The sequence below is a fragment of the Syngnathoides biaculeatus genome, chromosome 4 (genome assembly GCF_019802595.1).
Source record: "Syngnathoides biaculeatus isolate LvHL_M chromosome 4, ASM1980259v1, whole genome shotgun sequence".
NCBI lineage: Eukaryota > Metazoa > Chordata > Actinopteri > Syngnathiformes > Syngnathidae > Syngnathoides > Syngnathoides biaculeatus.
The window spans coordinates 2,741,839-2,767,994 of NC_084643.1; the positions used below are offsets into that span (position 1 = coordinate 2,741,839).

Consider the following 26,156-nt stretch of genomic DNA (forward strand, 5'->3'; position numbering starts at 1 on the left):
TAATAAACACAAAGTACATTTATAACAGAAATTGCATATAGCATGCAGGAAAGTGGAAATATAGCAAACAACATATGAGAACATATGTATAGGATATAACAAAAGTTCACCACAATTGTTTAAAGGCATGCTAAGTTTATTTGCATATGAACAATATAAGCACTTCAATGACTTTCAAAATTATTCAGTTAGATTACTGCAAAACTGCAAAAGGCAAAACATCTGAACAGATCCTGATATTTCTGGTGAGGGGATGACAAAATATTATAATGAGGATTGTAAAACTTTTATTTTAAGGAATTCTGATTAAAAAGATCCATTGAAAATAATAAAATAAGACTCAGGGCCGTTCAATGACAAGACGTAAAGCTTTATTTGTATTATTTGTAGTTGCGGTACTACCAAATGCCAAATAATAGCACATAAAACGAGCGATACCAACCAAGCATGTTCAACTCTGATTAATATTCACACTCGACCCATGGGCAACGCAGGCGCCGGGAGCACATGCAAATTCCAAGATTCGAACCCGTAACCACTCGGGCACAACTATGTGAATGGGTGGTTGCTCACGTTGATGGCGAGAGTGGTGCTGAAGAATGCGGTTTCGGGTGAAACTTTAGTCAGTTTGTGCTCCAGCGGGGAGAAGACTCTCCTCAGTGCAGATATTTTGGACGAAGTGGCTCACCACAAAAAGCGGAAATGTTACACAAGTGGCCACGAAACTGATTTCCTTTAAGAGATTTAAAAAAAAAAAAAAAAAAAAATCCATTGTTACTTGTGAGGAAATGTGCTGCTGGCATCCGTGCGCCCGTAAGACGGACCGAGCGCCCCAGCTCTCTGGCAAGCTGTCAGCGAAGAACGTCGGCATGTGTGTTTTACTGTGCTCGGTTACGTATGCTCCCCATAAAGCTGACAATCATTTCAATTCTACTGCAGGGTCGGGCAAGAATACACACAAAGTGTTCTTTTTGCATTTCTTTGAGTTCTAGTGCATCAGGAGAAAATAGGATAAGTAGCACCTCGGTGCTGTTTCGTATACGATCATAAATATCAATAGCATAGAAATCTTTTATTCACATGGCGGCTGATTGAACGCGACTGCACAAAATCAATAAATAAAGCGCTGCAATAAAATCTGCATTTTCAAAATACGGCAATGGACGATACCCATGTTGTTACCAATGTGCAGTTTCTACATTGTTAACGTTAATCAGAAACGTGATTGTTGTCTCACTGATAGGTCGCCTATTAAGAGGTGTAAGATTGCTCATGTTTCCAGGTGTAAATCAAGCGATATATTCATCTACTTTGCCTAATAATTGTTGTTTTCTGCTCTGATCATAGCGTGTTTGCGATGTTTGACGGTGCATGAGTTTGCTGCAGCGCAGACCATCTTGTGTCAGCACGCGTCGGCCATCTCCAGGGAAACCTGAGTGGCCATCCTTTGCCTGAGGTGGTTGGCGAAGTCCACCTGCGTCTGGGACAGCACTTTGTTGATGATGGTTTTTGGGATCCAGCCCTGCGCGCAACAAAGACAAAACCGGAGTTTGGGTTTGAACACTGGATCGGAGTCCACGGCTATGGAAAAAGAAGCGCAGATAAGACTAGAGTGTACCTTTAAATCTATATTCAGTAACCAGGTGAACTTGGTCTTCGTGGGGTCTTCATTGCTGGGCTTCAGGACTATACAGGTGGGCCCATTCTCTGCCCTGTTCAACATAGTTATCGATTTATCATTGCTTCATCGTGAGGTTCATTTATTCATCGGAGTGGTCCCTCACCGGACCACGCCCCTCTGCTCGGGCATGTTCGGGTGCCGAGTGGCCGTCCCGGCCAGGAAGCAGGCCGATCCGCGGCGCTTGGCGCAGCGAACGCTGACGAAGTCCCGAGGCCCCACTACATTGCCGGGGGTGTCTCCTGAGACCTCGTGCGTCACCATCGTGTCCTTGCCGATCTTTTGAAGAATCTGTTGGGTGTGACATTTGAGGAAACTCGCTTTAGCTGTCAGGAGTACCAAATTAATTGCGTGCAGATGACGCTGCCCCACCTTGACCTGCTTCACATTTGGGTTCCACTCCCCCATCTGCTCCATGTTTCCCACCAGCTCCCCGTAAAGGCTGTCCGGATGCTGGTCCAACAGCACTTCCAGCCTGAACACCTTCCCCACGCCGGGCAACATCTTACTCAGGACTTTGTCACCGTTTGGCTGAGGAACACGACAACCATACTTTATTTATTTGCATTATTCTGTTCAGCATCGCCAGGCGGACAGCACGCGAGTCTGGCGGTCAGTCAGACCACACTGAGTGAATCCTGTATTTCCCATGATCACAAAAGGTTAAAAAAAAAAAATCTATTCAATCAACCTTCATCCAGCAGAGCGGTTGCGGTCTTGACACTTACGGCGACCGTTTCCACAGTCCAGCCGTCCTGCTCGCTGAGAATTCCGATAGCCGTCTTCAGCGCATCTTCACCTTGTTTGACATAGGACATTTCCTCCTCACTGAATCCACTCTCCTCCCTAATCGGGCAACCTTCCGGCAAACAGGTGGGCAAAATATTCCAAATTTGAGATCCAACACTTTCAACCTTTTACCTCAAACACTTACCTGTCAGCCCCCTCTGGCCAAATAAAGTATATTAGGTTTCTCCTAGGTGTGCGTTCGAGTGATAAACATGAATAACTCACTGAGGAGGGAACTTCGTCTCCGGACTTGGCTGATCCAGTGACTCGGGCCTGGACCTGCAAGTCGGTCCAGGTCATGGTGAATAGCCACAATTGCATTCTTTCTTAAACATTAGTGATGGGGACAAAAGGCAAAAAAAATTACGACAATCTACCTGATATTGCGCAATCCCAAATAGATCGCGAGCAATTTGAAGCACTACACAGCAGAGTTATGATTTCACTCACCTCTTATGTTCCTCATATGTCGGTAGGAGATGCCAGCAAAGAGTTTGAAAGTCGCAGGGAGCATTTCGTTTCGCTTCGGGAACGACAAAAACTAGATTGCGGGTGTGGAGAAACAGTTTTGGATGTCAGCGCTGTGGCGACGGCTTTGAATTCTGCCCGTGGCCGTCCGAGGGGGCCCGTGTATATATATACACGATGCGCCCACAAGGCCACCTTGCTATCTCCACCTAGATAAACACACATCACCTTCCTCTTCCGAGGACCGTGTCGCCAAGGTCGCTTCACGTACATGACAAGCTTTTCTCTGACTTTCACATGTTGTCAGATAACGTCCAGTGCCTAAAGCCCGCCGTATTGCTCGCTGAGGTCAGCGGGAGCGAGACCGGAAAGATCCATCGCTACGTGGTCTAAAACTGCTTAAATATTTGGGTTGGAAAAATAAAAATGAAGTCCCGGCTTGCTTTGGCTCCATTCTGCCTAACCTTCATTGTAACTGATATGTTGCCACACGCGCATGTGGGCCGCGTGACATTTGTAATTGATGGGGGGCCATCAACCCTGATGTTCTGTTTGGGTGGTCTGGAGAATCTGCGTTATCTAACATTTGATTGCCTTGAAAAACTGCACGGACAAAAGTCTTGGGACGCACCTCAAAATGACTAACCAAAAAAATCAGAAGTGAGGCCACACTTGTTTGTTGTCAGGCAGTTTGCAGAAGGTCCTTTTTTTTTTTTTTTTTTGCTCTCGATCGACACGCCGCTGGAACGCTGAGGCCAATTCATATTATTTTTTTTTCTGTAGATGTAAACATTTGAGCCTGACACCAAAAGATAAATGTGAAACGGCAGATTAATGTGGAAGTAAATATGTGCCACCGGGATTTGAATTTGAAATGTAAAGTGATCACATTTTCAACAGTTGTTTTTGAGTGTAACTTTAAAAATGTAAAATGTAAAATTCAACTGGCTACATTCGCTGACAGAAATTCATCGTCTGCCACCAGGCAGGGTTAACTTCTGGTCAGAACCAATCAGACAGCCAATCCAGTTACGCTTTCTTAGCATGTGACGTCATGTGACTAAGAAAGCGTAACTGCGATTGGCCGGGTGTTCGGTTCTGACCTGAAGTAATCCTGCCTGGTGGCACAGAAGGTGAATTTTAGACAGCGAATTGTAGCCAGTTGAATTAACAGTGAAAAGTTACACTGAAATACAACTATTGAAAATGTGATCACGTTACATTTCAAATTCAAATCCTGTTTTCTGTGGCATTTCAAATTCAAACCCTTGTGGAACATATTTACTTCCATAGATAAACATTTCTGCTGTTTTCTTCCTCCAAGTGTTTACATCTGTGTTGGATATTCAAAAGAGACTTTTTGTCTGAGTAATACAGTAGTCCTGGAACATGTAACATAAACATAGCGGGTACATTTTGCATTGGAAAAGACAAGTATTGGTGACATGAGCGACAACCACCAAAGCGCTGGAGTGCATGTTGTGTGCATGAGCACAAAGACTTCAAGACTCAGTGACGAGAAGAATGGGAAGACCAGACTGGAACTCGCCAAACGTGGTCTAAGGCCTGATAAGACCTCATTTCCAATATTCACCTTCACCAAAGCGATGGAAACGCTGACCGTAAACGCTGACTTCCATCCATCCATCCATCCATCCATCCATCCATCCATCCATCCATCCATCCATCCATCCATCCATCCATCCATCCATCCATCCATTTTCTTTTGCCGCTTATCCTCACAGGGGAGGCGGGGAGTCTTGGAGCCTATCCCAGCTGTCAACAGGCAGGAGGCAGGGGACACTCTAAACTGGTTGCCAGCCAATCCCAGGGCATGGAGACAAACAGTCGCACCCACAATCACACATAGGGGGAATTTAGAGTGTCCAATATTAATGTTGCATGTTTTTGGGATGTGGGAGGAAATCGGAGTGCCTGGAGAAAACCCATGCAGGCACGGCAAGAACATGCAAACTCACACAGGCGGGGCCGGGATCGAACCCGGGTCCTCAGAACTGTGACGCCAACGGTCTGCCAGCTGCTCCACGGTTCCGCTGCCATGCCAAAATAACAAAGATGTTTATCATGGGCAAGGAGAAACCAAGAAAGATTTAAATGACAACACCCACCGAGCGATCTGTGCCCATCTGTGGGATATATGAATATACATTTTTGTGGAGGGCAAGACAATGTGACTGAACAAAAAATATGATATTGATAATCAATCTGGAAGAATTCATATATTTAAATCACCTTGGGAGCACATCTTTGGAAAGGGCAGAAGTCTTTTTCACTTTAAACTGGTCAAAGTCTGTGTTCCAATACTTTTGCTCACTTAAAAATGATAATCTCCACCCCTCCCAAAAGAGGACTGCTATCTACTCAGTTTTGTCTCCGATTCCGCTTTCAATATCTGGAAAATGAAAACTAAAACCTGAATGTTTTTATTTTGCGGCATCGAAGTCGTCGTCTTCAAAACTTTGCGGGGCTCGTCTAGTCACTTCACGTTAGCGACGTCATCTTTACGACTGCGCTTTGGCCTCCGCAAATCCCAGCGCGGAAAAAAGGATGTCCAACGGCGCTCTGTGTTTTGTCAAGCGTCTCACATGTTTTGACAGCCTTGTTCGGGCCTCCGAGCCAAAGCAAACCCATCTAACAGTAATATTGCCTCGACGGTCCGCTCGCCGTGCCGACGCTCAGTGTCAACATTGCACAGAAAGTTGTCAAAAGTCAAGTCATCCGATGATGATGTCTATGATGTGCGTAATAAAACAGGAATCTAGTACTAAGTCCCATCGAAATACTGGAATCCCCGTGACCTAAAACTTGGCGTCCCTCCCAGTGGATTGTAGGGATTACCCATCAGTCTCTGTGGCCTCGCGCCGGCCGAGCTGAAAACTCCTTTCCGAAGACGTGAGTCCGTCAAAATGCTCAAGTCCCAAATGGAGTACGTGCGCCGCCTGTGATGTACTTCCGGACTGGCTGGTGATTTTCAAACTCATCAAAGCTGTTCAAGTGAACAGATATTGTATCATATCAAACAGTACAACCAATGTACAAGGCCAAGAAGAACAAGCTACAGTGAAGAAAATAAGTATTTGAACACCCTGCTACATTGCGAGTTCTCCCACAAATTATGGAAGGGTCTGAAATTTTCATCGTAGGTGCATGTCCACTGTGAGAGAGATCATTTAAAAAGAAAAACCCAGAAATCACAAGCACATGTCGAGGCCTGTCTCAAGTCTGACAATGACAATTTGGATGATAGAGAGGAGCCATGGGAGAAAGTTTTGTGGTCAGATGAGACCAAAATGGAACTTTTTGGTCATGATTTGGAGGAACATGAATGATGAGTTCCATCCCAAGAACACCATCCCTACTGTGAAGCATGGGGGTGGTAGCATCATGCTTTGGGGGTGAGGACGACTGCACTGTATTAAGGAGAGGATGACCGCGGCCATGTATTGTGAGATTTTGGGAAACAACCTCTTTCCCTCAGTCAAGGCATTGAAGATGGGTCGTGCCGTGGGTCTTTCAACATGACAATGACCCGAAGCACACAGCCAAGAAAACCAAGGAGTGGCTCCGTAAGAAGCATATCAAAGTTCTGGCGTGCCCTAGCCAGTCTCTAGACCTAAACCCAATAGAAAATTCTTTGGAGGGAGCTGAAATGCCGTGTTTTTCAGCGACAGCCCAGAAACGTGTCTGATCTAGAGAAGACCTGTGTGGAGGAGTGGGCCAAAATCCTTCCTGCAGTGTGTGCAAACCTGGTGAACAACTACAGGGAACGTTTGACCTCGGCAATTGCAAACAAAGTCTACTCGACCAAATATTAACATTGGTTTTCTCAGGTGTTCAAATACATATTTGCAGCTGTATCACACAAATAAATCGTTAAAAAAATCTTTCATTGCGATTTCTGGATCTTTCTTTGTAGATGATCTCTCTCACAGTGGACATGCACCACCGATGAAAATTTCAGACCCCTCCATGATTTCTAAGTGGGAGAACTTGCAATATAGCAGGGTGTTCAAATACTTATTTTCTTCACTGTACCAACAAGAATCAGTCACTTTTGCACTCGCGCTTATTATGTATGTCAAAACGTGTCAAGATAGAACAATTTGGGACTGGCGGCACAGTGGATCAGTTGGAAAACGTTGGCCTCACAGTTCTGAGGTCCAGGGTTCGATCATGGACCCGCCTGTGTGGAGTTTGCATGTTCTCCCTGGTGCCTGTGTGGGTATTCTTCGAGCACTCCGGTTTCCTCCCACATCCCAAAAATATGCAACTTTAATTGGACACTCTAAATTGCCCATAGGTGTGATTGTGAGTGTGGCTGTTTGTCTCCATGTGCCCTACGATTGGCTGGCAACCAGTTCAGGGTGTACACCGCCTCCTGCCCGTTGACAGCTGGGATAGCCTCCATCACTCCCCGTGACCCTCGTGAGGATAAGCAGTTAAGAAAATAGATGGATAAATTAAAAACTCGATTGTTGAGAAGTGTTCGGTAATACTTATAATAAGTTTTTGAAAAGCACCACACTGCTTCCTTTTCTGTGCACAGGAGCTGTTCGACTCCACTTGCCTCAAAACGCGGTGCTTGCTTTTATAGGCTATATTTTTACAGTACTGTATTTATATTTATAGACTGTATTCACTTGCTTGCGCGTGGCTCTTGGCCATGATCGTTTCTATTCAAGAGACTGAGGCAGAAAGAAAAAAAATCAAAAAAGGTGAGCATGTGGGTACATTCTGATGATAAACTAAAATATTGTGTGCATTTTCACTAGTTTAGCCCAAAAAGTAAAACTCAAATATTACACTACCAAAATTCTGGGATATTCACATTCAAAAGCTTTAGAGGTGAACATATTTTGAGCTTTCAAATGAGTAATAAATGCCCCGGTTCGATTAGAAGTAGTCCAAGAAGACGGTAGATATTTTTGGGATGTGGGAAGAAATCGGAGGTCAGCCCCAAGTATGATTTTTACTCATTTATATTTGAATGCGGCGTCGTGGTGGATCAGCTGGAAAGCATTGGCCGCGCAGTTCTGAGGTCCTGGGTTCAATCCCGGCCCCCGCCCGTGTGGACTTTGCATGTTCTCCCCGTGCCTGCGTGGGTTTTCTCCGGGCACCGCGGTTTCCTCCCACATCCCAAAAACATGCAACATTAATATTGGACACTCTAAATTGCCCTTAGGTGTGATTCCGAGTGTGACTATTTGTCTCCATGTGCACTGCGATTGGCTGTCAACCAGTTGAGGGTGTCCCCTTCCTCCTGCCTGTTGACAGCTAGGATGGGCTCCAGCACCCTCTGCGACCCTTCTGAGGATAAGGAGTTAAGTAAATAGATGGATGGATAAATTGTCCCTAGGTGTGATTATGAGTGTGGTTGTTTGTCTCTATGTGCCCTGCAATTGGCTGGCAACCAATTCAGGGTGTAACCCCCCTGATGCCCGTTGACAGCTCGGATGGGCTCCAGCACTCTCTGCGACCCTTGTGAGGATAAGCGGCTAAGGAAGGTGGATATGTATTTGAATGTTCTTTTTTTATCATGTAAAGCACATTGAGTTACCTTCTATTTGAAATGTACTATACAAATAAATTTGCTTTGCTTTAATCACTCCTCTGAGTCATGCTGTTCACATTTTGACATCACGAGATGTCAAAGGTCAGACAATACCTGACACTTGATCAGTACCGCTCTGTTTTTGCTATTGGTATCGGTATTTCCTCGGTGTCGGACGGGATGTCCGGAACCGGCATTAGAGAGTCAGAGAGAGAGTCAGTCACAGAAAGACGTCCAAGCCCCAGTTGAGAATTTTCAAGTACGCAGATTGAAAAAAGAGACGAGCAAACTGCGGGGTACTCAAACTAAAGCACAAAGTTTATTGGGACTTGAAAGACGCAGCGGGTTTGGGTTTCACATGCACCCGGCACCGCCCCAGCTTCAACTTGCTCTCCTCCGGCGGATTCGCGAGCACGCCAGACAACTCCCGAGTGCTGATGTCGTCTGCGTGGGCATCGTCCGGGTGCTCACGCAAACAACGAGGCACTTCGGTCTCATTCGGACATTTTTCTTTTTGTTTTTCTTCTATCGGGAGTCGGGCAGACTTGCGAGATGGGTGAATGAAATTAGTTACCAGATCTCCCCAAATGCAAAAATAACCTCATTAAAAACAGGAAGACGCGGTGATGCCCGTCTTTTTTAATTAGCTGTGCTGCTGCGGGAAGGCCACTTGATCCTTGTGTTATATTCCGCTTTCTTCCGGCGTCTTCCTCTTCCAGACATTAACGAAGTGGACCAGATAAATAAAACCAGGATAAGATCAACCATTCATAGTTAATATCCTCATTGGGTCTCGGAAATATAACAAGATGAAGAGCCTTCGGACAAGATGAGGCCATTTGATCACGTAAAGGAGAAAAATACAAAAACAAAACAAAAAAAGAAACGGTACATGAGTAGTGAGGCAGTAATATTGAAATGTAAAAGGCATAAAGGGAACAAGAACACTTAAAATTTCAGATGCTGTAACTAAACTGTAGAAAAGATGCATTGCATGGGATTACTAATGCAATCATGTGCCGTCAGAGGTAAAACATTTTTCATTTTGGTGGCAGAAAAAAACAAAACAAAACAGCATGACATTGTTTTAAAATGTGCAACTTCTATACGTCAGGCTGAGTGCGTGTGTTCCTCAACAGTTCTGATCCTGTACAGTTTATTCATTCTTGTTGAAAATGTCAACTCGAAAGCGACGCTGTAAACTGAGGGAGATGCACGTGTGGTATACATGAACACCGGCGGAATGAGGTATGCAGAAGCAGGACAGGGATACGTACAACTCGTCCATGCAAGCGCGATTCTCGGGGTGCAAGCCACAGTGAAGAAAATAAGTATTTGAACACCCTGCTATAGTGCAAGTTCTCCCACTTAGAAATCATGGAGGGGTCTGAAATTTTCATCGGTGGTGCATGTCCACTGTGAGAGAGATCATCTACAAAGAAAAATCCAGAAATCACAATGTATGATTTTTTTAACGATTTATTTGTGTCATACAGCTCCAATTAAGTATTTGAACACTTGTCTATCAGCTAGAATTCAGACTCTCAAAGACCTGTTAGTCCGTCTTTAAAAGTCGACCTCTGCTTCATGTATTACTCTGAATCAGATGCACCTGTGTGACATCGTTTGCTGCAAAAGGACACCTGTCCACCCCATACAATCACTAAGACTCTAACTTGTAACATGGCCAAGACCAAAGACCTGTCCAAGGACACCAGAGACAAAATTGTAAAACTCCCCACGGCTGGAAAAGGCTACGGAGAAATTGCCAAGAAGCTCGGTGAAAAAAGGTCCACTGATGGAGCAATCATTAGAAAATGGAAGAAACTGAAGATGACGGTCAATCTCGATCGGAATGGAGCCCCATGCAAGATATCATCTCGTGGAGTCTCAATGACCCATAGAAAGGTGAGGAATCAGCCGAGGACTACACGACAGACTTGGTCAATGACCTGAAAAGAGCTGGGACCACCGTTTCCAAGGTGACTGTTGGTAATACACTAAGACGTCATGGTTTGAAATCATGCATGGCACGGACGGTTCCCCTTTTTACACCAGCACATGTCAAGGCCCGTCTTAAGTTTGTCAATGACCATTTGGATGATACAGAGGAGTCATGGGAGAAAGTTTTGTGGTCAGATGAGACCAAAATAGAACTTTTTGGTCATAATTCCAGGAACCGTATTTGGAGGAAGACGAATGATGTGTTCCATCCCAAGAACACCATCCCTACTGTGAAGCATGGGGGTGGTAGCATCATGCTTTGGGGCTGCTTTTCTGTACATGGGACAGGACGACTGCACTGTATTAAGGAGAGGATGACCGCGGCCATGTATTGTGAGATTTTGGGAAACAACCTCTTTCCCTCAGTCAAGGCATTGAAGATGGGTCGTGGCTGGGTCTTTCAACATGACAATGACCCGAAGCATACAGCCAAGAAAACCAAGGAGTGGCTCTGTAAGAAGCATATCAAGGTTGTGGCGTGGCTTAGCCAGTCTCCAGACATAAACCCAATAGAAAATCTTTGGAGGGAGTTGAAACTCTGTGTTTCTCAGAGACAGCCCAGAAACCTGTCTGATCAAGAGAAGATCTGTGTGGAGGAGTGGGCCAAAATCCCTCTTGCGGTGTGTGCAAACCTGGTGAACAACTACAGGAAATGTTCTGTAATAGCCAACAAATGCTACTGTACCAAATATTAACACTGGTTTCCTCAGGTGTTCTAATACTTATTTGCAGCTGTATCACACAAATAAATCATTGAAAAATCATACATTGTGATTTCTGGATTTTTCTTTTTAGATGATCTCTCTCACAGTGGACATGCACCTACGATGAAAATTTCAGACCCCTCCACGATTTCTAAGTTGGAGAACTCGCAATACAGCAGGGTGTTCAAACACTTATTTCTTCACTGTATGTGATACGCCTGTAGGCTCACATATGAAGAGGGTGTGTATTATACTTATCAAACAGCCCAAAAACAAGTCTCACGTGATTGTAAATGTCATCAAAATCACGCAGCCGATCTATCTTTGGCCCGAGCGGAGACCAGGCGAAGCTTATTCGGAGCTGACGTCGCGGACGAGGCCGTCGTTTCTGAATGTTAAGGACTGATGTGAGGTAAGACAGGCGGGAAATACTGAGAAGGTAATATCAGTGATATACGGGTTGGTGACGCTATACATAGATGGCTAGCTAGCTATTGGTACAGGCCAGGAAGTAAAAGACTACAGTATTTCTGGAAAAAGAAAAACATCACACGGGAGGACCCACTTTTCAATTCCTTGCCGTGGGTCTTTATGATACAATGGATCCCCTGAAAAAAAAATAGCTTAGTTTCTCTCCTCTGAACTCTTTGAGCAACACAAGTGAATCTGTTCTGTCGTCCATCGATCCTGAGGGTAAGAGGGTTCGTCCAAATATTTCAAAATGGCTCTGACCATCTCACTAAAAAAAGGGCCCAAGTATCCGGGCCTGGTCAATCCCCCTTTAATGGGCTGACCCACGAGACTTTAGACAGGCAGTCTCACGACCCAGCTATGGACTAATTAGCAGCGGGTAAACCCTCGGGGCTTCTTTCCCTTTGTGTGCGTGTCACTGCACCACTAGGGGGCAGAGTTGGACATTGAGTCCACAGAGTTTACGCTGGAAGACTGCACACGGCTGTGAGAGATAGACACCTCTGGGTGCTGCAAAAAAAAATAAAAAGTAAAAGCAAAGAAAGGTTTTGCGTTACAATTGTCATTAGCATCACCAAACGCACGAGCCGTTGCGTCTACGTACGTGCCTCCTGAAGATCCTGTCCAGCAGGCTGCGTCTGGGAGGCTCCGGAGGTTGACTCCAGTCTAGGTCCGGAGGTCTCGTCCCTTGGGGGCCGAACACGTTCAGGTCTCTGAAACACTCCGTTTCTATCATCTGGAGAAGAGAGGACACTTCAGGCCTTTTAAAAACATCGCAATGCTCCGTTCTTGATGAAAAGAGTCAGACAGAGCAAAAGACAAAATAAATCAATCTCGACTGAAAGAATTCTTCCCTGAAGTTATACGAACCGCACAAAAGTTTTTTTTTTTTTTTAAATTGTCTGTCAAGGCGCACATGGTTACCTCATTCTGCCACGGGATGGAAACACTGCCTGTCGCAAATTTGGAGTAGAAGTCGTTGTCAGTTTGGTCCAAATTGACTCCCTTGACAGTGGAGAACTGCTCGATGTCCAACACATCCTTACAGTAGACCGCCCGAGGCTGCGGGAGGACAACGGAAGAGAAAAGCGTGAGAGCGAATGTATTTTGATAAAAATTCGCAAAGTAGAGCACATATAAAAAATGGGAAAAAAAATATTTCACCCCTCATTCACACTTTAAAGGTCCACTGTCATGAAATGCATGATTTTTAGTATGTTATTCATGAAAAAACGTCAGCCGGTATGGACCCATCCGTTTTTTTCACCACAAAACATGATTTTGACGTATATGGCTTTTTGTAACTCCCGCCATGAAAATCTTCCCGAGGGATTTGTTTTGGAGAAGAAGCAGGAAGTGACGTTAGTAGCAGACGCCCACTCAAGTGGTCTCGTATGTTTCTACTAGTTTTACCTGCTGGAAGGTAGCTCGTCGTTCCTTCGTGTTAGCCAAAATGGCGGCTCGTTGTACTGCTGGATATTGCTCCAACATTCAGGAGGATGGATTCATTCCTCATGCTTTTCAAAAGACCCGGTTCGTTGTGAAAAATGGATTGCACAGGTGCAAAAGACGAGAGCTTTGTGGGTTCCAAATGACAGGTAGGTGCGTATAGAGCTATTTAAAAAAAAAATAGTTGGGGGGGGACCAAGTAATCCGTCTATCATAACGTAACAAAAGATTCGCGTACGAAATATGTCGATGTGCGCGTCGCACGGTGTCGGGCTGCTGCACGGACGGCGGCGAATCTGTATGTATTTAAGACAGGGGTTCTAATGTGTCAATGTGCCCGTTGGCGCCGTGTCCACCGATCACGGCTTTGGCCGGGGTGGCTCATCTACGCCGTGTGGAGGTGGATCGGACGAGGAGGTGGTTTGGCCGCGCCTTCGTCGCCCGCGGCCACGGGGGCCGTTCATCGCGGAGGTGGAATGGGTCGGGGAGGTGGTTTGGCGCATGCGGTTTGTCCGTGATCCGCAGATCATCTAAATATGGCTGGAAAATATAGGGTAATATTGCTCCGGACACTTCACTTCCGCATCAGAAGGGGCGTGTTCGTCTCCCACAGTAGGGGTCAAAGCGTGTTTACAATGGCGAATGTCCCAGCGTGACGTCACGGGCAGTAAATGCAGCCAATTTGGCGACCACTTGGATGTCGAATGACACTTCCGCAACTTTGCTCATGGGGGATGTGCTCTCCGCTCATATTTATTTTTTCGTATAGACATTGAAGTGAATAATGTTCTACGTATTTTTCATTACAATATCTATTTTAGAATGTTTATAGGGAGGACACTTGTGCTTTAAACAGACTTATTTATAGTTAGTTAAAAAAAAAATTTAAACACGTTGCAAACAATTTGAACAGGCACAAAAAAAGTGCAAGTCTCAAATGTATTGAAAATACTGTACACATTGTAGTGTGTGCGCTTTAAGAAGTCGGGCTTGCCGGGGTGCGGCGTGACGTCTGACAGCCGTTGTGTGAGTGCCCGGCGGTGAGCTGTGGCTCACAGCAGCTCATGCGTAAGTGTCTTTATGTGTTGTACTCTTCTACCGGCTTCAACAAATGCCTGAAATGTGCGTCGGCAACTGCATCTCAAGAAAAAAGAAGCTTGCTTTTAAGCTTAACGATGGAGTGCGTTATGGCGCCAGGAACAGGGCAAGACTACTCACATCAGGCACAAAAGGAGGCTCCACTATTCCAGCTTCCAGCCTCTTGAAGTTGATGTTTTTGAAGAAGGCGTGGGCCTTGACGCCGGCCGCTCTGTCCCCGTGGCAACCCAGCCTCTGCTTTGGGTCTTTGGTGAGCAGCTAGGAGAGATGCACCGCTACCTTATTCAGCGTCCATTCCGTCGGCACGGCAACCTCTTTGCCTCCAGTCCTCACCCTTCTGCAGATTTCCTTGGTGTCCTCTGTAAACTTGTCGCTGTACTCCTCCTCTTCCTCCTGCACCCTCCTCTCCACCTCCTCCCGCTTCACTCGCTCTTTGCGGGCACGGAAGGGCGATCGCCCCGCCGTCATCTCGTACACGAGGCAGCCCAGCCCCCACCAGTCGGGACTCATTCCGTACTTTTCATTGTTGATTACTTCTGGAGCTAAACAGGAACAAAAGGGGTATTCAAACGAGCAATTTGCAGGTGTGAGCAAGATGTCAATCAGAGCGACGCTCACCCATGTAGCCCACCGTGCCCACCCTTCCTCTGATCATCTCCCCTTCAGGCACTTTAATGGCGAGGCCCAGGTCAGAAATGCGGATGTGTCCTGAAGTGCAATAAAAACAACGCCGATGCTGTCATTATACAACTCACATTGGTTGCAACAAAACAAAACAAAAAACAAAGTCTGACATCACCATTGGATACTGTGATAATTTCTTATTTCCTGATATGACAATACAAATATCCGTCTTTTGATCTGTACCACTTGTCCTCACGGGACATGCAGACTAACGGCCATAATGGACCTTTTCGACCCGCCAAGCACTCGTACAATAACAGCCAATCAAATAGCCGCATCGTCTTAACCCCGGGCTTGACACGCCCCTCTCGCCGTATTGTCCCATAAGCAATGCTGGTTGTCAGTAGCGTGCGCTTGGAAAAGTTAATATTATGAAGAAAATGGTCTTCAGATCCGCTTGGGGAAGGTCCAATTCTGATGAAAGATATCTTGCGAGGTTACAAGGGGCCCGCTCGATTCATTTTCCAAAGCCTAAAACACAGTTGACGAAGTGTCTACGATGGATGAAGGCTCGCGGAAGAGCGCACGTAAAACCAAATCTGAAGAATATCAACAAACACAAGGCTCTATGTTCGAAGATAAGTGAGTGAGAAGTAACTTCTCTGAGTTTGATTTCATTATTATCAGTGCTTTAGACATTGCAGGAGAACAACTTTCACTTCATTAGTGTATCACTGACCTGCTGAATTAAGTGTGTAATGTTTTATGCCGAAGAGTCGGGTTTGTGATACGTAATGCGTGATGTCATGCAAGAGAAATGTCTATTTTCCCATTTTTATCTTATCGGACTTTTAAGACAGAGCACTGGGTTCCATTACGAGCCCATTCAAATGAATACATCCACTCACTTACAAAGACTACAATGATACTACTCGTGATGTTTCCAAGTAAAAAGTACCCCGCTCACCCCGCTTTACATGCGCAGTACAAATCCACTATTTTATCTTGTTGGATTTCAATATGAAGTTTGTGAGGCATCAAACTTTTTCGCATCGATCGCCAACGTTTCGCTCTAACTTTGACATTCCGTCATTCTCCGTCCAAAATCTTCATTCCGTGTACATATCCTTGCGTGAAATAGTTGAAACCTCTCTGTAGAACTCTCTTGGACAAGTCTGACCCATTTGGCAAAAAACATACCCCAATATTATCTGGTATACGCGATAGAGAATCGACTTCAAACATGTTCTGTTCAATCACCATTTTGAAAGCTTGTGGGGCATTCCTAAGGGGGCGGAGCTTAAGGTCGCCATCAGAAAAGTCCATACAGAAACTACGATCAACTCAACACTCACACTCAAAACAGAGATCTGAGCTGATTATGCTTAAAACCCACCGTTGTCATCAAGTAGGATGTTCTCCGGTTTTAAATCTCTACAAAAAAAAAAAAAAAACAACAAAAAAATTGGTTAAATGTCTTTCAGCAAGTTCCATTATGACCAACTTCTGGCTTCATTTTCGGTGGATATTTCCATACATGTCTAAACTGAACATTGAACCTAGTCTGTAGATTGATACCTGTAGACAATGGATTCTCGATGAAGATGCTTGAGACCGCAACAGATCTGAGCAGCATAAAACTGGACCCTGTCTTTGTCGAAGCCTGGCGTGCCCATGTTGTAGATGTGAAACTTCAGGTCTCCGCCATTCATGATGGTCAGCACCAGACAGAGAGCGTCTTTGGTCTCGTACGCGTAGGCCAAACTCACCTACACACCGGCGGGGGGTAAAGGGGGCCGTGAAAGTGGCTGTTGATGCACGGGATCCAAACCAGAGAGAAGTGGCTGTCAAATCTTTACTCACAACAAATCTACTGTTGACTTTCTCCAAGATCTGCTTTTCGTTGAGGGCCATGGACTCTCCTTTCCTTTTCTTGATCCTCTTCTTCTCCAGCTTCTTGCAGGCATACATCTTTCCCGTGGCTCGAACCTGACAGGCACACACCTGAGCGAGACGAACCAGAAGTACATCGCACAACGGGATTCACGTCGCAATCCATACGTGCGTCATCTTATTTCACGGACGAAGGTACTGAGACAAAGCCTCGGACTCAATTTGGGATTTCGGAATCTCACCAACGCATTTCGAGCAATTCTTTGCCTTCAACCTTGCGGGAAGAGTGTTGTGGAAAGCAAGGCCCATTGACGTTTGTTTGGATGAGTTTGCAGTGGAACAATCCATCAATATTATGAAGCATCTTTGGGATTTCCACAAGAAAGACTGTGACTCTCGTCCCACATCGGTGACGACGACCTCACATTCATTTCCCGCGAATCCCCGTGGAAAGTATCTCCAGAATTGTCCACGTTTGTGTGCCGTGTTTTGATTTGTTTTACCTTTTGTGGAGTCTCATTACCGTTGCCCATACAGCGTCTGACAAAGCGGTCTCTCTCACCTCTCCAAATCCTCCCTTCCCCAGGACTCGGTACTGTCTAAACGTGTCTTTCGTGATGGGTTGCCTGACAAAACACAGACACGGGGAAAACCCATTAATACATGCTCATATACCGCGGTATTGATTGGGCCAGAGATGTTATCCGCAGAACTCAATACCATCCTGAGTCTGTTTCCTGTGCACGGGGTGGGGCCTCTCGTGTGCAATTTGACTTTCCAGACAACGGATGTGATCGAGGATGCACTGAGAGCCTGCTGTTTACTCGCCTCGCTCTGCATCGCAGATGTCCCTGCCAAGAGCGATCAACTCCTATTCGGAGCATCCACGAATCAGCAGCTGCCTTGGAAAACCAGCTTGTCGCGTCTCACATTTTTTTTTTTTTTTTTTTTGCCTGTTAACGGAAGGCGACTTTTTACCCGGAACCAAATGTTGGAGCACTGTTCTCTTTTTGCATGCGTGTCTGTTTATTAGTTAGCGGGCCGATTCCTGGTTTAGGGAGAAAGATGTCCATTTTGATTCTGTCGGGTGCATTGCAGAAACTCAAACAGGTTTACAATTCTAGATCCACAGACTGTATTTGAGCAACTACTGTTTTTATTTTTGCCTCGTTAAAATGACAAGAACGTAGAGAATATGTTTCGTCTTGGTGTTCTTGCCACTCCAAACTGAAGTGATTCTGACGATCGTTCGACAAGTCTGCCGTGTGTTTGGCTTTGGGTACTGTTCCACTGCACCCGAAATAGTGGCTGGCAAAAACTGCTCCACATTATGCTGGTCCATCTTCACAACACCCATACATCCATTTTCTTTGCTGCTTATCATCACGAGGGTCGCGGGGAGTCCTGGAGCCTATCCCAGCTGTCAACGGGCAGGAGGCCGGGTACACACAGAACTGGTTGCCAGCCAATTGCAAGGCACATGGAGACAAACAGCCACACTCACAATCACACCTATGGGCAATTTAGAGGGTCCAATTAATGTTGCATGTTTTTGAGATGTGGGAGGAAACCGGAGTGCCCGGAGAAAACCCACGCAGGCACGGGGAGAACATGCAAACTCCACACAGGCAAGTCCGGGATTGAACCCGGGACCTCAGAAATGCGAGGCCAACGCTTTACCAGCTGCCCCACCATGCCACATTCTTTACAACATCTGATTAGTAAAGCAAACTGGAACTTGTTCTGTACGCTTATTTGTGTTTTATTTTATTAATTGAAGCCCTTGAGTTTTGATGCTGAATAGAGGAACGATTTGGTTAACTTATGTATTTCTCACTTCAATTTCAAAACAACTTGACAGTTGACCAAAAAAGACAACATCGTGAAAAGAAGCGTGACATAAAAGAACAAGTCGGGGTGGATAGTCTGGAAAAAGCAAACAAACAAACAAAAAAACTATTACACTAATGAGACAGGAGGGCATTTGAATTGTGACAGAATTTTTGGTGTTGTTTTATTTTGAAGAACCTCACCTATTCACAGTTATCTGGAACATGGGGGAGGGGCAAGTCAGAAAATGACTGTATTTAACTTTTCATGGTGAATGTTAGATTCATTGTTTTATCATGCATTTGCTTTGGAATCGTTCTCTTTGCGGCGGCCGTGTGACCCCGAGTGTGACCCATAGCGTGACCCGGAGTGTGACCCAGCGACATCTTGGGGGTGATGCACCCCCTTGCTGACTTCAAAGCAGACACTCTTCTTCTTCTTCTTCTTTTCCTTTCGGCATGTCCCGTTAGCGGTCGCCACAGCGTTTCATAACACTCACTGCCCTCATGTCCTTCCTCACAACATCCATCCACCTTTTCTTCGCTCTTTTGCCCGGCAGCTCCCTCCTCAGCACCCTTCTACCAATATACTCACTTTCTCTCGTCTCTGCACATGTCCAAACCGTCAAAGTCTGCTCTCTTCAACCTTGTCTCCAAAACATCCAACTTTGACTATTCCTCTAATGAGCTCATTTCTGATCTAATCTAAGATATTCCTCAACACCATAAACATGCTGTAAATCATAAACCTGCTGATCTGTAGCAGGTTTATTAGGACAATGCTGCAGCTTTGAAGAAATGTTTACTTTAGTATTCATCTTTGTGTTGTTATTACCATCTGTTCCTCCATTTGTTTTGTAATCTTGTAACCTTTTGTCTTGAGAAACTGATAAAAAGGGGGACACCGGTAAGGCTGACTCAGAACGGGGGTTGGAGTTGCAGCTGGTCAGCCGAACCTCAATTGAAGACCTCTTCTGTTCCTTCATATCCATATTTAGTCAAGCGGTTGGGTTTAAACCCAACAGTGAATACAATTCATACTTTATTGTATTGTCGACAAGTGACGATTACTGTTAGCCATAACCAGATCAAAAAAAACCCAAACAAACAAAGAAACAAAACCCCTCAATGTAGTCGTCGGCTTAAGCACTGACCTCTCCAACATCTTCCACTGCAGGAAGCGGTCAAAATACATGCTGTTCTCAAAATCTGCGAACGGTGCCCCGCTCAAGTAGTCGTGGACTGCTCTGCAACACAGAAGAAATCCGACAAATAAGCCAGAGCAGCGTACGCTGTACGTGTAGAACGGGAGCGGGCGAGGTCAGGTGAGGACGACAAGTAGACACGCAGGTGGAGAGGTGACTCACTTGCGGCAGTTGCTGAAGATCTCCTTACACGGACTGAGCTCCAGGTTCTCTCGGCACTGATCTGCAAAGGCCTCCGCGATGTCCACACGCTCGGGCGACTACATCGACGTAGAAAATACTCCTCAGTCTACGCATTCATTGTACGGCACTTTTATGAAGAACGATTCGAGAGAAATACGGGGAATTAACTGACTTGTTTGGAAAGGAAGGTCTTGATAATCTGGTCCCCTCTGCTTTTTCGTTTTTCATCAGGCGTCACCTCGTAATCTTCCTGTGCGAGCAAATAAATCGCATCACCGTCAACATCCAGATGTGTTCTACCATGCTGCAGTACCAACGTCGAAAGGTGTAAACAACTCAAGAGCTTCAAAAAAAAAAAAAAAATAGATGGATTCATGAAATGATACATCTTATCCTAGAGTATCCCAAAGGCCTCAAAGTACATGGGAAACTCGTTTAATTTCTAAATTCCGAAAGAGTTTATTCCCTAATTTTCTCTTGCGTTTACCGTCCCCCACGTCACGGAGATGAGGCCATTGTCAGGGCACCTACAGACAATTTAGTCTTCATTCATCAATGCTTTTGAAATGCAGGAGGAAGTACCCGGGGAAAACCCACACAAGCACGAGGAGAACACCACACAGGAATGTTGGATTCAAGCCCTCGACAACAGAACCGAACAGAACTTTTTTTGCTAAGAGATGCGAGTGGTCGGCGCAGCGGTGCATGCTACTTGCGCATCTGCAAATCAAAGGTTCTTGGTTTGAATCTCTGATCAAGCTTTTTTTTTAATGTGTGTGAAATTAAAGGGACGGTTGGCAGAAGCGCAGTTTTATCCGAAATTTTGTTAGGGGCTCAAGGGCTGCAAGTTCAAGATTCCCTGTGAAAAGCCAAAAACCCCAAAACGACTGGGATGAGTTGCTGGTGAGATACAGGTTCCAAAATGCCCTGGAGCAAGGCACCATGTCATGAGCAAGGCTTGGCCACTGCCAAGAGTGGGTGTGGCCAGGCCACTGCTCTGGGCGGCGTCACCTCTGACACCTGTCACAGCTTTTTTCCATTTGGACTCTCATTAGACCATGTACGTATTTAAGTTTGGAGTTTTGTCACTAGCAGTTGCCAGTTCGTTTCCTTGTGTTAGTGAGTTGGATTCACTGCCCGTGGGACTCTCCGCTTTTATGCGTAAGTTAGAGTAACCCTAGTCACACCGATTCTGTGCCCTTTTGTTTGATCATGTCCCGTTAAGTTTGTTAGTTTGCCTCATAGTCATCGGACCTTGCCATATGTCTTTTGGATCCCGCCTAGCCTAGCGTTTCTGTGCCTCTGCCTTGTTTTGGACTGCTTTTTGGTATCGACCAGTTTCCGGAATAAGCCACATTGAACATTATGTCTCTGCCTCGAAGTCCTGCATTTGGGTCGGCCCCCGCGCCGTTGGTTCCCGACACACCAATTCCCGATTTGCTCAGCGCACCAGCACCATTCAAGTCCCCTCACTGACGTCTGCCTCTTGTCTGAATTATTTCTATTTAAGAACCTGGAATAAGAGGCCTGTTGCTGTTCTCTTGAACTTCATTCAAATTGCTATGCATACCATCGCAAAAACTATTTCAAGTGAAATATTATTCAAGTGACCAACTGTGCAGTGGTACACTCGCCTGACTTTGGTGCAGGCACCGTGGGTTCGGTTCCCACTCAGTGACACTATCGATATCTGACTGGCGACCAGTTCAGGGCACAGTCTGCATTTTGCCTGAAGTCAGGTGAGATAGGCTCCAGCAGACCCTTGACCCTAACCTGGATAAGCGGTCTTGAAAATGGATGGATGATTCAATTAATTCACTGAATCATCCCTACAAGAGACTATTGTGAGTACATGTGACTCGATTCGCCATGTACTGGTTTCACGGATTTAGTGGAGGGGAAAAATGGATTTAGTACTAAATAAAGGTTGCAGGTCTACTTATGAAGCACATGAACATGAGGGATAAGATGTATTGTGGCTCACTGAAAGACACGCAACTCATATTTGCAGTTTCACATTCACACAAAACCACAATAAAGAGTATCGTTGATGAAGAGTCAATCCGATTTTTGGGCATGGCTGTTGCTGACGCATTCAACTTCCATTGAGTCACGACAGGCCACCTTTTCCCATGTGCGAAAGAGGGCAAAGGCGCGCACTTTTGCACTTTTCTGTTGACTTAAGTCTGTCGTTGACACAGATATGCACAAAATTGTGCGCATTTCCTGTCAAATGAGGTCACCGTTGACGTTCGCACGTTTTCTCTTCATCACTTCAGAGGCTGTAATAAATGAAGTGCTCCAGAATATTTCATTTACTGGATTAAATAGGCCTGAAAAACCTTTAAAACCCTTCAAGATAAACAAGCGCAGGGCTTCCGCTGATTGTAACATTTCAATTCATTGTTACTGCGTAAGGGTGAATATTACATTTTAAGTGTAGCTGGAGCGTTCCACGCGTCCCGACTGACTTTCTACACACTGCATCCTCTATATACAGTGAAGTAAAAAAAGTATTTGAACATCCTGTGTTCAATTCCCTCAGTCAGAGCATTGAAGATGGGTCATGGCTGAGTCTTTCAACATGACAATGACCCGAAGCACACAACCAGGAAAACCAAGGAGTGGCTCCGTAAGAAGCATACCAAGGTTCTGGCGTTGCCTAGCCATTCTCCAGACCTAAACCCAATAGAAAATCTTTGGAGGGAGGTGAAACTCCGTGTTTCTCAGCGACAGTCCAGAAACCTGTCTGATCTTGAAAAGATCTGTGTGGAGGAGTGGGCCAAAGTCCCTCCTGCAGTGTGTACAAACCTGGTGAAGAACTACAGGAAATGTCTGACCACTGTAATTACAAACAAAGGCTACTGTAACAAATATTAACATTGGTTTTCTCAGGTGTTCAAATACTTATTTGCAGCTGTATCACACAAATAAATTCTTAAAAAAAAATCATACATTGTGATTTCTGGATTTTTCTTTTTAGAAAGCTGCTTGGCAATTTCTCCGTAGCCCATTCCAGCCGTGGGGAGTTTTACAATTTTGTCTCTGGTGTCCTTGGACAGGTCTTTGGTCTTGGCCATGTTACAAGTTAGAGTCTTAGTGATTGTATGGGGTGGACAGGTGTCTTTTTGCAGCTAACAATGTCACGCAGGTGCATCTGATTCAGGATAATACATGAAGCGGAGGTCGACTTTTAAAGACGGACTAACAGGTCTTTGAGAGTGTGAATTCTAGCTGATAGACAAGTGTTCAAATCCTTAATTGCAGCTGTATGACACAAATAAATCGTTAAAAAATCATGCATTGTGATTTCTGGATATTTCTTTGTAGATGATCTCTCTCACAGTGGACATGCACCTACGATGAAAATTTCAGACCCCTCCACGATTTCTAAGTGGGAGAAGTTGCAATATAGCAGGGTGTTCAAATACTTTTTTTCTTCACTCTAAACATTTTCAAATATCAAGTGTGCTTTATTCTTTCCACTGATTTCAAAACCATTCACAAGTTTATATAAAATTAACCAAGATTTCTATCCAGCCTTCGGACATCATGCCTTTTTGCGGTTTTTGTGTTCATTTAACGCTTATGCGCAGAGGGTGTGTCAGAAATATGGACGGGATATGAAAGGGGTGCAAGATTAGGCGCTTCAAAAAAAACAAACAAACAAAAAAAAAAAAGCTAACGCACAGATGGGAAAATATGGCCCCGAATGCGTGCGCTGCTGTCATTCTCACCACAACATATGGCCCGCTTGGCTTTGCGTCATTCCATATGCTGTCATTCACGCAGACACGCGCGTCTGCTAAAGCCTGCGCATTGCGAACCTCTCTGACGCATTTCAGAGCGAGCTCTTCTAACTTTCCACGAGAAAAAAAAAAAAGGCAGGGAGGAGGGCGACAAGGCACCCGGCGGGCCGCACGCCGGCCCCGACACCGTCTTTCAGTGCCCCCCCCCCCCCGACAAGGCCCTGTGTTGCCTGGCAACCACACAGAAAACACGGCGGGATTCCTCGAGGTCCTGGAGTGTCACGCCTACGTCAGCATCTTTCCACTATAAAACACACGCACACATGTATACATACAGCGCATACGCACATAAGCCCGGAGATTTAGGCTTTAAAAAGCAGCGGCGTCACTGACACTTCAGAACCCGGCACAAAGGACATACAACTTTTATACGGCCGCTAGCCAAATTATTAGATACATCTGTCCATGAGATGAACAACATAGAGTACAGTATTAGGAATTCGTCACAGTATCAGTTGTGACACAATAACTCAAATTAAGGCACATTTGCTGTAAAACTCTCTCTTTTTTTTTTTTAATCGCATCACTCTCAGTGAATACATTGTTAAAGCCCAAGTGTCATCCCTATAAACATTCTAAAATAGATATTAAAATGAAAAATACATATAACATTATTCACTTCAATGTCTATGCGGAAAAATAAATATGAGCGGAGAGCGCGTCATCCATGCGCAAAGTCGCGGAAGTGTCATTCGACATCCAAGTGGTCGCCATATTGCCCTCATCTTCTGTCCGTGATGTCACACCACGACATTCGCCATTGAAAACACGCTGTGGCCCCTACTATGGGAGACGCACCCGCCCCTTCTGACACGGAAGCTCTTTTCGAAGAAGAGAACATCTCCCAACCGAGTGAAGTGACCGGGGCAATGTTACCCTATCGTTTCGAGCCATATTTAGATGATATGCGGATCAATTCTAACTAACGACAGACTGCCAGGCAGTGTGTAGGAGCCAGTTTGGCCGAAGCTGTGCTCATCTGCGAGGCACGGCTTCGGCGGCGGCTCATCCGCCCACCTACTATGGGACACGGAAGCTCTTTTCAAAGAAGAGAACATTTCACAATCGAGTGAGGTGTCCGGGGCAATACTACCCTATCGTTTCGAGCCAAATTGAGATGATATCCAGATCACTTCTAACTAACAACAGACTCCCAGACAGTACGTATCAGCCACCCGAACGAAATCGTGTTTGTCCGCGAGGCACGTCTTCGGCGCTGGCTGGTCCGCCCGCCTACTATGGGACACGGAAGCTCGGCCGAAGCCGTGATCGGCGGACACGGCGCCGTCGGGCACATCGACACATTAAGCACCTCTCACTTACGGATGCGGATCTTTTGTTACGTTCTGAAAGGATTAAATCCTCCCCCCCAATTATTGTTTTTTTTTTTTTTTTTTAGTAGCTGTATACACACCTACCTGTCATTTGGAACCCATGATGCTCTCGTCGTTTGCGCATGTGCAATCCATTTTTCCCAACGAACCGGGTCATTTGGAAACTCATGAAGGGTAAATCCATCCTCCCGAATGTTCGAGCAATATCCAGCAATGCAACGAGCCGGAATTTTGGCTAACACGAAGGGGAAAAAAAAGCTACCTTCCCGCAGGTAAAACTAATAGAAAGAAATGAGTCCGCTTGAGTGCGCTACTGCCCTTAACGTCACTTCCTGGTTCTTGTCGAAAACAAATCCCTCAAGAGGATTTTCATGGCGGGAGGTACAAAATGTCATATACATCAAAATCGTGTTTTGTGGTGAAAAAATACGCATGGGTCCATTCCGGCTGGCTTTTTTTCCATTAATAACATACTAAAAAAAATCATCCTTTTCATGACACTGGGTCTTTAAATGAGTACGCACAACAGATACAACTTCAATCACTTGACCAAATTGTACCTTTGGCTGAGCTCAACTTAACTCTAAAAAACGCTCAGCTCAGTGGAAAAGTCGGCCCTGTTAAGCTTTTAGAAGCGAGGGGAGATCCTGCACGCGTGCACAAAGGGGGCGCACCCTTTCCCGCGGAACCCCTGCACAGATTCCTTCCTCCGTCGCGCAAACTGTAAAAAGCTCAGCCGCTTCCAAATGGCCAAGCTTCCTCCGCTTCACGGCTCATTTTCAAAGTGATTTTACTGAAGAAGTACGAAGGGGTGACTATTAAGCTACATTAAAACCTCCTGAGCGCACGGGTCTGGTCTCGCTCCCGAGCACCTGCGTGGCTGTAATCGCTCAGGTCTGCTTTATTGCGTGTCGAGTTTACAACGAAGAGAACCGCAGGATGAAGTAAATGTGGCAAGGCCGCATTTACAGTGGGATCCCCCACACTTTTACGGCGGGTTGACAGCGCCAGAAGGAGGAGGTGGGAGGGAGGGAGGTGTGTGCTCG

General features: G+C 45.5%; 2 protein-coding genes across 7 annotated transcripts in view; both read right to left on the bottom strand.

The window, feature by feature from the left end:
• Nucleotides 1-349: 349 nt before the first annotated feature.
• star (steroidogenic acute regulatory protein) lies at nt 350-3,066 on the bottom strand. Of its 4 annotated transcripts, none has more exons than XM_061817229.1 (7): nt 2,918-3,066; nt 2,693-2,746; nt 2,407-2,537; nt 2,051-2,209; nt 1,785-1,969; nt 1,619-1,712; nt 350-1,522 (listed from the first exon to the last, which is right to left on the bottom strand). In XM_061817229.1, exons 1-7 carry the CDS (start codon nt 2,979-2,981, stop codon nt 1,403-1,405), a joined length of 807 nt encoding a protein of 268 aa, XP_061673213.1. In that variant the 5' UTR covers nt 2,982-3,066; the 3' UTR covers nt 350-1,402. The 4 variants fall into 4 exon arrangements, with proteins under 4 accessions (XP_061673213.1, XP_061673217.1, XP_061673215.1 ...); XM_061817233.1 differs by having other exon boundaries at nt 2,693-2,800; XM_061817231.1 differs by having other exon boundaries at nt 2,693-2,789; nt 2,918-3,056.
• A 5,618-nt stretch (nt 3,067-8,684) lies between these two features.
• grk5l (G protein-coupled receptor kinase 5 like) overlaps nt 8,685-26,156 on the bottom strand; it is a 39,954-nt gene continuing 22,482 nt past the window's right edge. The window contains exons 4-16 of one of the 3 annotated variants that reach the window (XM_061817701.1): nt 20,140-20,217; nt 19,947-20,044; nt 19,734-19,826; nt 17,313-17,376; nt 16,721-16,861; nt 16,436-16,626; nt 16,254-16,291; nt 14,852-14,941; nt 14,567-14,775; nt 14,354-14,491; nt 12,611-12,748; nt 12,291-12,422; nt 8,685-12,196 (exon numbers count right to left, since the gene is read on the bottom strand). In XM_061817701.1, the coding sequence (XP_061673685.1) occupies nt 12,113-12,196; nt 12,291-12,422; nt 12,611-12,748; nt 14,354-14,491; nt 14,567-14,775; nt 14,852-14,941; nt 16,254-16,291; nt 16,436-16,626; nt 16,721-16,861; nt 17,313-17,376; nt 19,734-19,826; nt 19,947-20,044; nt 20,140-20,217 (1,494 nt within the window). In that variant the 3' untranslated portion in view covers nt 8,685-12,112. The remainder of the gene's footprint in view (nt 12,197-12,290; nt 12,423-12,610; nt 12,749-14,353; nt 14,492-14,566; nt 14,776-14,851; nt 14,942-16,253; nt 16,292-16,435; nt 16,627-16,720; nt 16,862-17,312; nt 17,377-19,733; nt 19,827-19,946; nt 20,045-20,139; nt 20,218-26,156) is intronic. The other 2 variants (XM_061817703.1, XM_061817704.1) reach the window with 2 other exon arrangements.